This window comes from Sabethes cyaneus, chromosome 1 (genome assembly GCF_943734655.1).
Source record: "Sabethes cyaneus chromosome 1, idSabCyanKW18_F2, whole genome shotgun sequence".
NCBI classification, from domain to species: domain Eukaryota; kingdom Metazoa; phylum Arthropoda; class Insecta; order Diptera; family Culicidae; genus Sabethes; species Sabethes cyaneus.
Window position 1 is genome coordinate 157,671,537 of NC_071353.1, and position 17,151 is coordinate 157,688,687.

At 40.3% G+C, this 17,151-nt stretch overlaps 1 protein-coding gene across 6 annotated transcripts in view; it reads right to left on the reverse strand.

The window, feature by feature from the left end:
* Positions 1-17,151, reverse strand: part of LOC128732742 (protein tramtrack, beta isoform) — a 516,078-nt gene that overhangs the window by 78,609 nt on the left and 420,318 nt on the right. For 5 of the 6 annotated variants that reach the window (XM_053826074.1, XM_053826075.1, XM_053826073.1 and 2 more), the window contains 4 exons: positions 7,271-7,462; positions 6,255-7,203; positions 5,788-6,197; positions 5,632-5,718 (listed from right to left, as the gene is read on the reverse strand). In XM_053826074.1, coding sequence (XP_053682049.1) covers positions 5,632-5,718; positions 5,788-6,197; positions 6,255-7,203; positions 7,271-7,462 — 1,638 coding nt within the window. The remainder of the gene's footprint in view (positions 1-5,631; positions 5,719-5,787; positions 6,198-6,254; positions 7,204-7,270; positions 7,463-17,151) is intronic. The other variant, XM_053826078.1, reaches the window with a different exon arrangement.

A 17,151-nucleotide genomic window follows, 5' to 3' on the forward strand; every position in this document is an offset into this window, starting at 1 on the left:
TCTTGCTAGACTGTCGGCTTTTTCATTTCCCTCAATACCACAATGACCGGGCACCCAGTATAAAGTTACTTCGTTCCTACTGGCCAATTGCCTAAGAGAGAGAATGCATTCTCACACTAGCTTCGATTTATATCTAAAAGCTTTAAGCGCAATGAGAGCTACTTGGCAATCTGAAAATATGCAGATCTTTGCAAATCTGTACGTCCTATGTAAACAGATATTTGCACATTCAATAATGGCGTGAATTTTGGCTTGAAATACTGTTGGGCTACGACCCATTGGTATTGCTTTACAGACTCCCGAAAACCCCAGCTCCAGTATTTTCACCCATCTTCGACCCGAGTATAGGACACAATTGAACCTGGACGCAAGCTTGGCCCACCAGACTCCCAAACATAGCGGCTCGATTTAACCACTTTGAAGGGAACGTCATAGTTTGTCTTCGTTATCATCCAATTTTCAATTGTAGCAATATCTATGAGTTTAGCCTGAAATCCTTAACGATCCTTAAATGTTCTGTCAGATTACCATCAAAATCTTGTTACACCATTTGAATTGTAGGGCACTTTTCACGGCCTGTTGCTTCACAAATTGGTGCAGAGGTAACAGGTTTAGAAGGGCATCCAATGCAACTGATGGTGTACTTTTCATTGCTCCAGTTATTGAAATACAAGCAAGCCCCTGTAGTTTACCTAGCTTTACTTGAGCGGTTACCTCATTAAGTTTGGGCCACCATACAAGTGAGGCGTATGTCATTTTCGGACGAACTATTGCCGAGTAAATCCAATGGACAGTTTTTGATCGTAGTACCCATGTTTTCCCCACGGCTTTACTACAAACTTATAGGGCATTTGTACCCTTACCCAAGTTGCACACTTTTGTCACTTCTGGTTGCTGAAACCTATTTATGACTGAAATCAGTCATTAATCGGTTACCACAACTGGTTTATAACAACTGTGCTTGTAGGGTAGTGATAACCTTGTCTAGATGGGAGTTCCAACTTAGTTTTTTATCCAAAGTGACACCAACTTGCCTCATCTAACTTGCAAATAATAAAACTGTGATGGCTACATCGTCTGCGTAACCAATCACATCATATCCTTGTTCTGCTAGCCTTTGAAGGAGTTCGTCTACTACTAATGACCACAATACCACAATACCAAGATTCAGCGGAAATTTCTCGATCTTTTAACATCGCCATTCGATAATACAGTAATCCAGGCCCCTCGCTTCCATTGCAGAACGCATTGAGCCATGGGATGCATTGTCGAATGCTCCTTCAATATCGAGAAAAGCAACCAAAGTTATTTTTTGGCTCGAAACGATTTTTCGATTTTGCTAACTAGCGATTCTAGCGCCGTTATTGTAAATTTGCCTGATTGGTAAGCAAATTGATATTTGCTCAAGGGAAACCTCGATAAGCTTGTTGACTTAATAAAGTCGTCCACAATTTTTTCCATTGTCTTTACAGAGGAACAGAGGATAGACTGGTCTAAAGGCTTTAGGAGTCGTTTTATCTCTTTTTTCGCTTTTGGAATAAAAACAACTCTTACCTTTCTCGAAGCCTTTGATATGTATCTCAGAGTAACGCTGGTTCTGAATAATTCAGTCAACAGAGGAGTAAGAATTTCTTTTCCCTGTTGAAGCAATGCTGGGAAAATTTGATCTTTCCCAGCTGATTTGAAAGGTTGAAAAGAACTCAATGCCCATTCAACCCTGGAAGGTGTGAAGATTTCACAAGCTTTACGATAGGCATCGGTTGACCATAAGTATCCTGCCTCATCCAAGCCATGTGCTTCAGCAAATACAGGTGTTGATCATGGGAAGTGAGTTCTCATCATTAGTTTCAATGTTTCAGAGGAATCGACAGTAAAACTGCCATCTACTTTTTTAAGACTGCCTAAACCATTTGAATGGTCTTTACGGCATTACATTCACTGCATGTAGCGTACGCGTGGTGAGGGGAGCTGAAAGCAATTTTCAATCCGTTGATCCGAAATACGAAAATCCGTTGATACGAACACTTGATCCGTGGGTTCGTAGAAAATTTCAAAATCTCGAGAACTACGGATAAATCCGCAGGTTTGGCATCACTGCAGTGTTTAGGTTCCGTAGAAATAATAAAAATCAAACTCTAACTGTTTGTTCGCGCTCCATCTCGAACAGGGACGCTGGCTTCGAGGGCTTAATTCCAACTCTTCATTTGAAAAACTCATTTCCGTTTTTCTTCTTCTAGTCATTCAAAATATAATTGAGTGGAGCAATGCGAGTGGACTCAAACTAAAAGCACGTAAGACTCAGGCTATTATGTTTAGGTCAAGACACACGGATATTAACGAAGTTCCTCTTGTTAAGCCTGGTAGTGAAAATATAAGCTACTGTACAAAATCTTGGCATTTTTATGGAAAGTTCAAACTAATGCGGTCTGTCAAAAAGTGGATTGGTAGCATAGCATTAAAACATTCTAATCCACAGCATATAAAATTAAAGCATATTCGATCACTGGTAATTCCACCATTCGAATGTACTTTTCGCTCCGTCAACAGAGGAGAATATTCTTAAGTTACCACTTCCTATCAATCCTTTTATCCAATTTGTGTACGGACTGAGAAGATTCAACCACGTCTCAACTTTTCTAAATGCATCCTTGTTCCTAGTTACAGGGAATATTTAGGCTTTAGAACTTGCACTATGACGTATGAAATACTGAATCACTTTGCAGTCTGCTTAGAAACTTTTTTACCACAACTACGCTTCCTAGAACGTTCAATTTATTGCATCGAGGGTATAAAACTGATGTTTCACGAGCATCGTTTAAACTTCGCGCTTTACGTCTGTAGAACAGCCTACCTCGGGCAATAAAAGATTAATTTACCCTCATTTTACTGGTTCAAGAAAGACACTATTCTGTCTAACTATTTCCCAGCCATTTTATCCTCTTGCTAAAAAAGCCATTTTGTACTTTTTTGCTAGCCATTTTCTTCAGGTTTCTTCTTGGTGGTTGCTAGCCTTTTTCTTTGCATTTTACAGTTATTGCCAGGCTTCATTTTGCTCATCTTATGCATACAGAGGCAGAGCAATCTGTTTCTCACAACGATCAAGTTGCTTTCGTTTTCTGTTTAACCGTTTCCTCTCCCTCCGGACGATGCCTGAATACTGTTTACTCTTATGACCAGTGGTCACTTGACCAGTGACCAGTGACTCATTGACCACTCACCTTGCGCAGAAGGAGCACAACGACAAACAGAGCTAATATTTTTCCGCACACTGGAAACACGAGACTATTCGCTCCGTGTCATAAAGAGAATATGCGGTAGGCAATTATATGGACTGGAACGATTTGCTCCGTGATCTTGAGAGCATGCATTCGGTAGCGCTCCTGCAGAAAAAGAAAGAGGAACCCAAAGAGATGCTCACTCGCCGGCAGAGCATAGCAGCAAAGCACTGCAAAAGCAAAACAAGAGAGAGAGCAAATCGATTCGTCTTCTGTGCTTTGCCAATAAAACGCCGAGAATTTAGATATTTTCCAGAGCACGACAGAAGCCTGGTTATTGCAACTACCTTCTAATCATTTTCCAGCTATTTTCTAGACATTTTCTAACCATTTGTTAACCATTTGCCGACCATTTACTAATCATTTTCTAGTTATTTGCAAACCTTATAGCTATTTTCTAACAATTTTCTAGCAATTTCCAATTATTATTTTTTATTCTGAAGAGACGATCGAAGGATATATTCCTAGAGGAGACATATCACGAAGTTTCGCAAAGCGACTTTAAATGCTCATTGCTGATTCAGCTGAAATTTTGCATCGATGTTCTCTAAAAAAAGATTATTGTGACAGCAAATATATTGTAAAACCTGAATAGTTTTTTTTCTAACGGGTGTATCAAAAAGTGATGCTTTTTTGAGCACCCCTGGTTGAAATTGAATTGAATACGATTTCTACCATTTCAGTTTCAATGAATCCTTGAGGTTTTGCCAATCTGATAAGTTTTTTTTTGCTGATTATGAGGAAAGTTTACGTCGAACAAAAATCTTTCTTCTCTTAAACTACAAGAGAGAGCAAAACGTGGTCGAAAAAATTACTTGTAAAAACGGTAAAAAAACGGTGCCAAGCCAAATAATTCCTAATCTCCACTAGGGAAAGAACAGAATCCTAGCAGCACGGCTGAATTCTCCCCTTCCATCGCTCTGACGAAGGATTAACTTTACTACACAGGATAAATACCCGCTATTACCCGCTCAACTAACCTCAACCCAACGCAAAAGCTCGCAAACCCCGCTGGATAAACGGGTGAGGCGGCGGTGGGTCACACACAATCCTTGACTCCATTTTTTTTTTGCGTTCTGCACTCGCTCGCTCGCTCGCTTGAGTTTTTTTTCGTCGTCATCATCGCCGTCGTTAGTTTTTCTCTAAACTAGAAAGCTAGGTACACTTCTTTGTTGTTGTCACCATGTATGTAGAGGTACTAGGTGGGGTACGTTCTAGGGCGTTGTTGTTATCCGATGACCGTCGTCGAGAGAAAAAAAACGCAGCATAATTTTCCTTTCCTCACACAAAAGCGACAATCACATGCAACATTTATCGAAACGACGAACACGATGACGACGACGACGACGACCCGCAGGATGATGATATGCCGGTGGAGATACCCCGTTGTTGTTGTTGTTGGACCCGGCAGTAGGGATCAGCAGGAAACGGGAAGCCAGGAAAGGGTATACAAAACATATCCACATGCATTTCCGGTCGCGACATATACGAAGCAAACGAAAACAAAAAAATAAAATAAAACAAAATCGAGAGGAAAAAAACGGGAAAAACAATGAATTGGTTCAAACCAAAACAATACGCAGCTGAGCTGCGATGAGGTTGTGGGTTATATTGGGAAGGGAATCTAGCTTATCGGCTGTATTGCGGCGGTTAGCAGCAGCAAAATATCCGTCGGTTGGCCTTCGAGGGGTAATTAAAAATTTTCCGCCATCGTCGTCGTCGTCGTCGTCGTTGTCGTCATCATCGTCGTTGCTGACAGTCAGTGGCTTTAGGGAGCACGTAAGTCGAAAGTTTCGTGATTTTTTCCGGTTCCGGATCCGTACTCTGCGGGAATGGTTGCAACATGCTGCACACACGATCACAGCCAGTCAGTCAGTGTGTGCAGTCAGGCAGCGAATAAAAAGGAATTTTTAATTTCGTGGAAAATGGCACATCTAATACGAATCCAGGCCACGCATCGTACTACGTATGGGCACAATGGGCTTTGTTTTGTTTTGCTATTTGCAGTTGAGATGGAGAGCGATACAGTGAGTTATTACTGGCAGGATTTTGGATGGATGGAGACACATTTGCGGGAGAAATCATACAGGAGAAACAAATTCGAACGGTAATGAAAATGTTACTGTAGCGAACGGAAAAGAGATGATTAAAAGGCATTTAGATATAGTAAAAGTATAACAACAACGACAACAAACGACAGCAAAACAACACCAACGGATGCACACAAAAAATCTGTCTGCGATTTCAGAGAATCCGGCCCCTCGAATCGGTTTCATATTTATCGGACGATTGTCCACCCGTAAAAGTTCATTTGAAACAAACATATTTGCAGGGAAACACTCAGCATGCTACTCACCGAATCGTGTGGGTGCCGGAAATCCAAGGAACTGTCACCGGACGACTTGTCGTCCCCCCGGTCCCAGTCGATCTCTTTCTTCAAAGACTGCAAACCAAAAGAAATTCAGTCAGCAAAACCAAAGCAATCAACTGGTGGGAAGCTGTGCCAACTTACCAGTGGAACCTGCTGCACCGGTCCCATCCCGGATGGTCCAGCGATGGGTTCGGAGAGCGGACTCGGAATACCGCCACTGCCGAAGGTACTCCGCTCGCTTCGGTCCCGCAGCGAACGCGGCGAACTACGATCCACTACTAGCCCCCCAAGTGCACTTCCGTTACCACCACCCACCGCCACGCAACCACTGTTGACTGCCATTGTCGTTGAACTGCAGGCCACCGGAGTTCCGCCACCGCGACCGCCTCCTCCACCGCTGTCCCGCGACGAAGGCCTTAAATCACCGAGCAGACCACCGGCGGTGGACGAATTTACCAGCCCCCCGCCAGCGCCACCGCCACTGCTGGTCGAGTTTGCTAGGCACGCGGGCGAGTTGATGGTCATGTTCAGTCCTGAGAGAGGGGAATATTCTACCGATTAGTGTTAGTGGAACTTTTCGGCCCAATGGAGGAAGAGTTTTTACTTACCGACTTCACTCTTGATCTTGATCGGCGGTTCGTACTCATCATCCGAGGTGTTCATGCTCATGTTGTTGTTATTGGTGCTGATGTTGGGGTTGACGTTGGCGCCGGAATTGCTGCGTCGACCGTCGTCATCCATCACGCCGGACCGTTGCCGAAGGAATTGGTCCTGCTCGCTGCTGGCCGTGCCCGGTTCGTGCGATATAAGATTTCCATTCTCCTCGTTGTCCTCGTCGTCATCGTCGTCGTCGTCATCGTCCTCGTCATCCGCCGCACTCCGTCGATTCCCGCTTTCGTTGATCGTCCCGGCGTTGTTAGCGTTGCTCAGGCCTTCGACGGTGCTGCTGAGACTGTTCAGATTTAAACTACTACTGCTGAAGGCGTTGCCATTGTTCGACGGGGGTCTTTTGTGATCGGCGATGTCCCGCTCCTCGGAGGAACGTTCCGCAGCTGCCGTTGTGATGGTCGTAGTTGCCGATGAGGATACCGAACCGCTATGCGTATGATCACGATTTTTCCTAAGGGGAGGATAGAGCGCTAGGGGTGCAGGTGAGGGCGGATCGAGTCGGGTTGGCGAAGGACTCCGCCCGTCCGGATCCAGCCCACGGGATTTCGATATCGTGGACAGATCGGTGATGCCCAGAGAGGCGGCCACGGCTGCCACGGTCGCAGCATTGCTCGTGGGTGAACCGAGCGACGGGTGATGCTGCGAATGTTGATGGTGATGCGGTGAAACGGCTGCGGCACTACTGGCGGTCGTAGCGGCCGGCACCGATGACGGTGAGGAAGCGGTTGTCAGACTGGTGGCGGCGGTTGCGGTGTTGGCGGCAGCGGCGGCGGCTGCTGCTGCCGTCGCATGGGCACTACTATGGCTGTGAGGCCTCAGACGGTCCGGTTCGCGCTTTGGCTCGGCCAGCGTCGTATTCTGGTTGGTCATCTCTGCCAGACCTTTAACCTGTCACGGATAAAAAACCGCACGTTAGATGATAGTCTTAGTCCCAGATTATTCGAAAGACACTCACCTTTAGCGATTCGGCGGTTTTGAGCAGCTCCGACAGCTGGCAGTATTCGACATTCACCTCGCCCTTGTACATGAAGTCGACCAGCGTGCGGAGCTCGGCGAAGCGGACGTCCTTCAGGATCACGATCGGATGCCGCCCGGGATGGGTAAGAAACAGCGTCTGGAAGTACGAGGAACAGGCCGAGAGAACAACCTGAAAAAAATAAGAAAAAAGAAACCAAGTGTTAGGTACCTTTCAACAACACACTCTTATCTCGCGCTTTCGTTGATGCGTTTGCGTACAAAAAGATAATCGCTGATTATGACATTAATGCAGTCGGTGTGATGAAACCGATACCCCCCGATTGGCTTCGCAAAAGCGAAGCAACACGAACAAAAAAGTTATGGTAACTTAATTTGTGACAAATTATGTCAACACATGGCAGTCATTCATATAAGGCATAAACAGCAATAATAATCCTCTGCGCCGCCGATAAGTTCTTCTCGGGTACTTTGGTTGATGCTGCTGCTGCAGAATGTTTCTGCTGTACTCTGCAGTTTATTTTTTTTTTGTATTCTGTTGCGCTTAGCACCCGATCCATCGTCATCTCGGGATACTCATATTCCAGAAGCCGGATGAACCGACGGACGGACAACAGCAACCAGCGGAGGCTGCTGCAGGCCTGCAGCGGCAGTTAGTTGATGCAACAGCGTTGTCTCGTTCCGCTTCGTTCGAAAACGGGAAACTTCCTGATGAAGTTTGTGACGAAGCGGTGAGCACGGGAGAAGGGAGGGGAGCGGAGGGGTGGTAGAAGAGTGCTAAAAAGAACACTCCACACTCACTTGTATGTAAACGAGCCCCAGGAATCACGGTCTTGTGTGTCCGTAGGTGCCCGATCAACCGACGACCGACCGACCGACCGACCGGTCAGCAGCGTAGTGGCACGGTGGGTCGCGATGGTCAAATTCAGAACAAAATACTCGAAATTCTAAGTTTAGGATTGACTATTTTTAACTGTTGAAATACCTTCAGATAATTTGCCACCGCTAAAAAAACTTTCGATATAGGAAGAATGCGGCATATTTGTTATCTCATTTATCTTTTGTTTACTTTATCAAACTCTCTTCTCAATTAGTTCATAATTTTGCATGCTTTGTGGCAAGTAGTGCCGACTTGTTGCAAACACCTATCGGCCAGATCCTATGCTTCGATTTGGGGGTATAGGAAAATTCCGTAATTATCAACCAATAGTGGACTGGATTGATAGTAATGAAAGAGTCTAAACAGTCTCAAATCTAATCTAATCAGTATTTATTCCCCCCGATTGACACTATAGAATTCAATTGTTCTCGATTCATACCTTTAACGGTTGATTAGAGTGCTTAATACAATCAACTCCATATTTCAACAGGTCCTCTATAGTCAAACTCGCCTCGATAATTACTTCTTCAATTCCCAAGTCCCACACTCATATGAGATATTCTCATGTTTGCTTGCTTGTTATTTTAGATACGCAAATTCCCAAGTAACAATCCAATAGCAAATTGGTCTTATTCATTTCTTATAGTAGTTTTATCAGAGCATTTCAAAGTCTGTTATGTTTTATAATGTTTCTCCGCAAGTGAATTTTATCTTATTTGACTAACATTTCTGAAGTATGACTGAAGGAGACTTGAAGAATCACCCATAAAACTAAATTATCAGTAAGTGTAATTCACCTTATAAGGGGTTTTAAAGGATACTTAATTTTTGCTTAAAAACGACGCTCCTTAAAACTTAACAATAGTTTTGACAAAAACTTATGACATTCTTCTGCAAGATTCGTTTATCTTAACAATACTTCCATAAAACTCTCTTAAAATCGTATATTCTTGAAAGAGAAATTATACGCTTGAATAAGAACATTCTAACGTAAACAACTAATCTGTCAAAATGGGCGTCTAAACCTGGAGAAAATTGAAGAATACAGATCTTCTAAACGAAAATTAAGCGAAAATCTGTGTAATATTTTGAAAACTCTTTCATATGAACAATTAGCGAAGTCACAAAACAATGAAGATCTCAGGACTAACTGAACTGGGGAAGGACAGTGCCGGTAATGATGCATCCAGAGGCGGTGCAGGTTTCCTCTAGAGCTTTTCGTATTTTTGAAACTAAATATACAGCTCATAAGTCAGATGGACTTTTGCCCCTCGATTTTTCAAGCCAATTTCCACGGGCGGGGTGACAAAAACTTTTGAAATTATTTGCAATGGCCTTACGTGCTAGTGGAGAAACAGGGATTTTAATGTTTATTGAATAAAAACTAGCAAATTACTTGCATTTTTATGAAAATAGTTATAACACATTAAGGCCTTTGAGTGCTACATAAGTTTCAGTATTGTTATATAGCGGAAAGTTCTTATTTGGGAAAGCGCAGCAAAAGAATAGGAATGTAGGCTGAAAATACTATCCTGTACCCTTCAAAAATTTTAATATTTGAAGATAATGTGTCAGTAATGACCCCGTTTCAACGAAAATGGCTCAAATGTTTTGTTTCGGAGTGATGGAGGCCAGTGTTGCGAAACCCACACTCGTGTGGTCTACTTTTCTCACACACGCGTACTCGTTATAACGAACACGCCGACATGAACATCCCTTTCGGACTATCGCTCTTATTTATTCACGCACCGGGGCGAGTTTTTGCGAGTGTGTATTTAGCTAACGGCCACGGTCGTCGCTCTCGCTCGTTATTGCAGCCCGAGCTGCTGATAGCGATCACTCGTGAGGACTCGCACTCTCGCCCGTGAATAGAATCGAAGGCGAAGATGAAAAAGAAAATTATAAGTAATGCAAAATCTGTATTCCAGTACACCGCTAGGACGCCCGCTTGTGAGGACGAGCAACTGGTTGTTCACGAGTTTGACTCGCGATTGAGCTATGCAGAAACACACTAGGAGGCTGTGCGTTCGAGAGTGTGTTGGTAGCAGAATGTCTGAATGACATCTCTCAACAAGGACTGTTTTTGGCTACTCTGAAACTCATATTTTGCAAGCGTTTTGCTGATTAAAATAACTGACTAAATTATACAGGTCACAAGTTTGTGGATATTAGCCAAAGGTGGGGTAAATTTATTTCGATATTAGCAAACTATAACACTTAAACTGAAATTATACTTTCAGATAATTGCTTTATGGTTGGTAGAACATCTAGAAAAACAATGCATGAGTAGAATTTCAATGCCTTTGTCAGTCATAGGAAAAATTATTTAGCGAAAGCTGCAAGGAAGAACGAGTGGTTTATTCTTTCGAAAAGAGTAAATATAGTTTTAAAAAGTTGAATAGCAAACCGGTATCGCGTGGTCTGGACGAATTAGTGATAATAATTGAGTGGTCTTTGTACCGAAAATGTTTGAAGGCACTGAAGCAGTTGAAGCATAATTTTTAAAAACAGTTGTACCGATTGTAAATTAAACGCTTGGAACTGTTGTGCAGTCCAAACAGCACAAACAACACGTTACGTTGATACTTCGTTGATGTTTTCTTTGTTTATACTAGAATGGTTATCTTGCAAAAACTTGGTGCCCTGAAGTAATTCAAACAATTCTTATTCAAACGCAACTTGTCTTCTTCAAGAATACAATAAGTATTGATGAACATATCGCGCTCTTGGAAAAATTTTCTTTGTCTTGTGCAAGAAATGTTAGTCTAATAAGCGCTTTCGGGTTGATTTGAATAAAACCATTCAAAAAATGGCGAACAGGGCTATTTTGATTACTTTTGAAATTCTAGTCAATTGCATATGGGCACTTATAAATGTGGTATTATGCAATACCATTAGTGATCTTATCTTTTAAAATAAATGTTTAGACATATAAAAGCCTTTTTGCCACAATTAGTTAAAAATTTGGTAGCTATCAACTTCTTCATGAAATCATTAATTTTTTTTATTAATTTAATTTTTCAATAATCTAGCAAAAATAACTGGCACATTAAAATTTTTTAACTTTCATGTCACAAAACATCGACAAACCGAGCGCGGCATGAAAAATTTCTCATTTATAGGCAACAAAGCAGCTGCTTTTATCATCATTTTTATTTTCAATTTTCATTTATAGCCATTACGAAATAGCAATATCTGTGAATGCTTAAAGCTTATAGCTCTTGGTCAATTTAAAACATTTAAGGCTGTGAAAAGTGTATGATGTCTTGCAAGTGTTCTTTGAAGAGACAACCATAAAATCATCAACACTTGTGGCGGTTTTCTTTTTGTTTCAAGTGACTCTTGGAAGGCATTATAAATAGATATCGATAAGAATTACCGTATGGTCGCCATCCACCGCTCATTTAAAAACGATTCTAAGTTAGTTTGTCCATAGCAAATCTAAATTGAGGTCCATCGAAACCCAATTTGCGTCATAAGATAGAGAAAACAATTGTGTTTACAAGAAAAACTTACTTGGTTTCTAAATATTTAATAATAGTGACTTTTTTTTAAAAAAAGTAATGCAATCTCATGACCCCTTTTACCGCTTACTTGAAATATGGTGATCCATTCACCGCCCATTTGAGTGCCATTTACCGCTCATATTTTTTTATTGTTACCAAATAAATAAAACCCGCGTTTTAACCCTTGTTTTGGGTTTGGCATTTATAGCAGAATAGAACGCTAACATTAATACTGTTGACTTACTTCACGTTATTTAATAGAATAGTTTCTAAATAACCAAAGAAACAAGTTCGCTTGAGCTAATAATTAATTTAGTCATTTGCACTCGGTCTTAATAAAGACGCGATCAAAATGTCGTTTTTCGCTCCTCACTATAAAGCTTATTTATTTTGGAAATGAACTTTTATGAATGTAGTGGAAATTTATGTTTAATACGTATCATTAAACATACAAAATTATTTTTTGTCAACAGTCTTTACAATGATGAACTATATTAAAAAGATATAAGCATTTTTTGTTTGAAATGAGCGGTAAATGGAGCTGAGCGGTGAATGGCGACCTTATGGTACAAGTTTTAAAAGGATCTTTGGAAATTTTCTTGAGAACCTTCTTTAGTGTGGGCCTCCCTCGCCTTATAAGGGTTTTATGGCTGTTTTATCGGAGTTTTGTAGAATTACAAGTTTTGAGATCGCTTTTAAGCAGCAAATGCTGGAAACCTCTTCAAGTGCACCATAAAACTGAAATTGTTACTTGGGTTGTTTTCGATATATATTAATTTTAATTTTTTTATATAATTTATTTGAAAATAGTGAAATATTTTCATTTAAAAAAGTTTTAAGTATCGTGATTTTAAAACTGAGAACTAAGTTGCTAACCTTTAGTTTCAAAAAATAGCTTAGCCTAGCACTATGGGCCAGAAAAATAAAATTTCGGGACAAATATTTTTGCGGTTAAACGGCATGTCTCAGCTCAATGTGGTCTTTGGAAACTTTTTGAATGAGAAAATGATGCATCTTTTGAAGGGGTCGTCCAATAGTTAGCTGTTACTTAAACAACAATTTAGGTAATAACTTTTTGAGTAATTTTTTTTTCACCTTTTTGGTTTCAAAATATTAATGATGAACCAATTTCCAGTATTTTTTCTGAAGATATCAACCTAAAAACAGTTATATCTTATTGATTAATGCAGAAAAAGCATAACAGTATTCAGCTAAAATATTCCTCTTTTATGTGCAAAATGTTGTCTAGAACATCACATTGAGCTGTCTGCTGAAATAAACATGTTACAAGAAGAAATGTGATTTTAGGGGTCGTTTATAAACAAAGGTCTATTGCTGAAAATGGGTAAAAGGTAGAAGTTTGATATCTTGAGAAAAGTTACTTGAAATTGGTTTATCTTTAATATTTTGAAACCAAAAAGGCGAAAAAAAGTTTACTCAAAAAGTTATTACTTAAATTGTTGTTTAAGTAACCCTTAATTATTGGACGTCCCCTTCAATATATGCATCAATTTTTTATTCAAAAAGTTGCCGAAGACCACATTGAGCTAAGACATGCCATTTAACCGCAAATATTTTTGTCCCGAAATTTTAATTTTTGGCCCATAGTGCCTAGGTAGACTGCTCTCCGTTGCGCTGCTTGATTGGTCGAATTAGTGAAATTGCAAAACGAATCAAATAGTGATCAAATTAGTGCTCTGGCGCAGGCTTATGCCGTGCTCTGAAATAATCTCAATTTTCAGCCTTTTACTGCAAAGCATACAAGACGAATTGGTTTCAGCTGTTTTTCATCTTCTTTTGTCTGCTGAAGCGCTACTGAACGAATACTCTCAAGATCGTGGAGCAAATGGTTTCAATCCGTATAATCAAAAAAAGTGTCGAATTTTCCGAGTCCTGGCAGTCATTCATATAAGGCATAAACAGCAATAATAATTCTCTGCGCCGCCGATATGTTCTTCTCGGGTTGAGAAAAAAGAAGAAAAAAGGATGGCAGAAAAAATTGAAATTTGTCTTCTTTTTTCTTTTTCTCTGGTTGTGTTTCGTTTACAAAGCTCGAAAGTTATAAGCGTCTTTGCTAAGCTTCTACCAACAAAACAAAATTTGTTCCGATACATTCTGTAGTTTCTGAGAAAATGGTACATAAAGTTTGAAAATCGTGGTTTTACAGGAGCGACGTTTTATTCCGTTGAGGTTGTTCCACACCGCATCGGAATGCCTATGTGTTTGATCGTTTTTCGGCCACTTCCCGTGGTCGGATCATTACAAAATTAGTATTAAAATAAGCAGGAGTAGACTGCAGTATCAAAATCTGAAATAAAAAATTTATGACTTTTTCAAGAAATTTAGTCGTTTATGTCCCCTTAATAAATTTATTTTTAGTGAAATTTAGTTGAGATTACTTCGGCAATGCCAAGTAAAGGGCGTTTTTTTAGAGAAACATAGAATTTGGCCTTCATCGGAAAATGATCCATTGCTTCGGCTGGCATGGGGGACGTCTTTTAGTAGCAATCAAGGCCGCTTATTATTGATAAAATTCGGCAGAATGTTGTCTTCCAAGGCGTCAACCGTGTGTGGCTTAGCGACGTAAACCGGAGACTTTACATGGCCCCAGAGTCGTTTCTTAAATCTGTATTCGTTTCGTTCCAAGTTTATTATTTTAGATAACATTTTAAGCCACCAACCGGATTCTGAGCCTACAATAAATTCTGGACCACATTTTGTTCCAAACTTTGTAACAAATTACGGAACAAATTTGGACTAAATTCTGGATCAGATTTTATATCAGATTTTTGACCAGGTTTTGAATCATACGTTGGATTAGCTTCCTTGGCTGCACCACAGTTTGGACCTGTATCAGATTCTGGACCAAATTTCGAACAACATTTTTATCAGATTTGGGCCAGATTTTGAATACGATTTTGGACCACATTTTTGATCACGTGTTGGACCTGGGTATGAAATGGGGAAGGCAAATGAGGAGCGTCCAATATAGCTCTAACCATCCCAAACCCCTACCTAGCGCCTCCACGTGGCCATACCTGGTAATGCTCTATTGAGTAGCCAAGCTAGGAGGTGCGATGCTGGGTGGTTCCCGGCTGCCTGACCGCGGTTTTGGGCAGACGGCGGAGCCACACGGCCTAGCTAATAGGTAAGCGTAATAAGTTATTTTAATTATTTTTTTCGTTTTAGCTTATGAAGCATCTCCTGCTAGGGGAAGGGCGGTAAAGACGGACACTGCGGGAAAGACGGACACTTGTCATATTTCATAAACAATAATTTTTTGAAGCAAATCAATGATGGGAAATGTTTCTATAGACTGAAATAACACTTTTGAACTAAACTGCCGATTTTTAGCAGCGCAGCTGTCAAATTTATAAGCAAAACAAAGAAAAAATGCGTATAAACGCTAACCGATGTAATTTTGTGTGTGAAGAAAATAGCTGGTAAATCGTTAAAAAACAACATATCCATGCTAAACTGACGACATTGTGTTAGTTTGATCCTTTACTGAATATCCATTGGAAACCTAGTGAATTTTTGAATATTCAGTAAAGAGTTATTGAAGTTTGAAAAAATGGTATCCAAGTCAGGAAAGACGGACACCCAAAGGTAGGGAAAGACGGACACACAGATTTTGAACCCATTTTGCCCAACAACGATTTAACATTGCAAATACTCACATATTATATATGTAAAAGTAACCAGAAGTCATATAACAGTTGGAATAAGCCAACTTTTAGAAATGATTAATTCGTCACCAATTAATATATTGAAGGGAACCATTCTATTTTCTCGCTCAAGGGGGGATCGGGAAGGGGGTTTTCCCAAACCAATTCTTTCCTAAATACATGATGAAATATGTTAATCTTTCATAATACTGATAATTCGACGACGCGTGACACCTTTTTGCGAGTGTCCGTCTTTCCCATATCAAGTGTCCGTCTTTCCCGCCCATGCGCAGAAACTCTGTTTTATACATGATGTTTATAATTTAAAAAAAAAGCATAAATTTTGGAAGAAATTTTCCAGGACACGTTTTAACTTTATTAGACAGAGACTTAAAGGTTCAGTTTGTACGAAAATTGCAATCACTACAGTTATATTTGAGTAGATATTGAGTCTTTACCTTAAGGTGTCCGTCTTTACCGCCCTTCCCCTATATAGTAAAAACTTTGGCCAAAACGAGTTTCAATACTGCACATCGATACCAGAATGAAAAATTAAATTAACTATTAGAAGCACTTATGGAATCTCAAAGCACGCTATTCCATACGAAGGACCGCTGGTGAGATTGTTCTAATTTTACCCATATATGCCACATTTCATCTTAATATCATATTATTAACAGTATTATTATTGATATCACAAATGTGGAAGACTGGATGATGGAGTGGATTGCCAACCTGAATCCTTAAGGTCTGAAGCAAATATGGCACTTCTCAATTCAAAACAAACAAATCATCATGTGGGTTAAGGTTGGTACAGCGGAATTGATTATTACATGGAAGGATCCTAATGCTGGAAGCCGACTCTTATAACCCCGGAATGCGCACAAGTGCCTCTGCTTGAGGGTCCGCCCAATCCCTTTTGGCCCTTCTGTAACAACATTAGTGTGAAATTCATTTGATAGTCAAATTTGGATCTACTGTAATTCTACCCACATACATTGGCAAGTCCCTGAAATGATGGTGGCTTTCCCCTACTACCCCTACTACTACTACTACTACTACATTTTCGATCACGTTTTGGACCTCATTTTTGATCAGACTCTAGACCTGAACAAGATCTAGGAGCTGCATCAGATTCTAGATCAGACTTTAGACCACATTTTTATCAGATTTGGGCTAGTTTTTGGATAATATTTTGGCCACATTTTTGATCAAAGTTTGGACCAGATTCTAGACCTGAATCAGATTGTGGACCTTGGCCCGATTCTGGACAATATTTTTTTCAGGGTTTGGACAAGAGTTTGCATTAAATTTAGATACAGATTTTGAAACTGGCCCGGAATATAAACCAGATTTCTGGCCACAGTTTTTTTATCAGATTTTATACGATATTGGATCAGGTTTCGAACCAAATTTTGGACCTAGATTGTATTTTGGACCAGGATTAGATTACGAACCACACTTTTTTATCAAGTTTTGTTCCGGATTTTGTAACAAGTTTTGAAACAAATTTAAACTAGGGTCTGAGCCAGATATTGACAACATTTTTACTTAGATTTTGGCCATACTTTAAATCAGATTCTGGGCAAAATTTTGGACAGCATTCTTATCAAATTCTGGGCCAGATTTTGAATAATATTTTGTAGCAGATGTGGGACCATGTTTTGAACCACATACTAGACCAGATTCTGAAGCACATTTTTTTATTAGATTTCGGATCAAATTTTGGACCAGATTCTCAAATTGGGTCAGATTGTAAGCCATATTTTGGGCCATACCACATTTTTAACCAGATTTAAAACCAGTG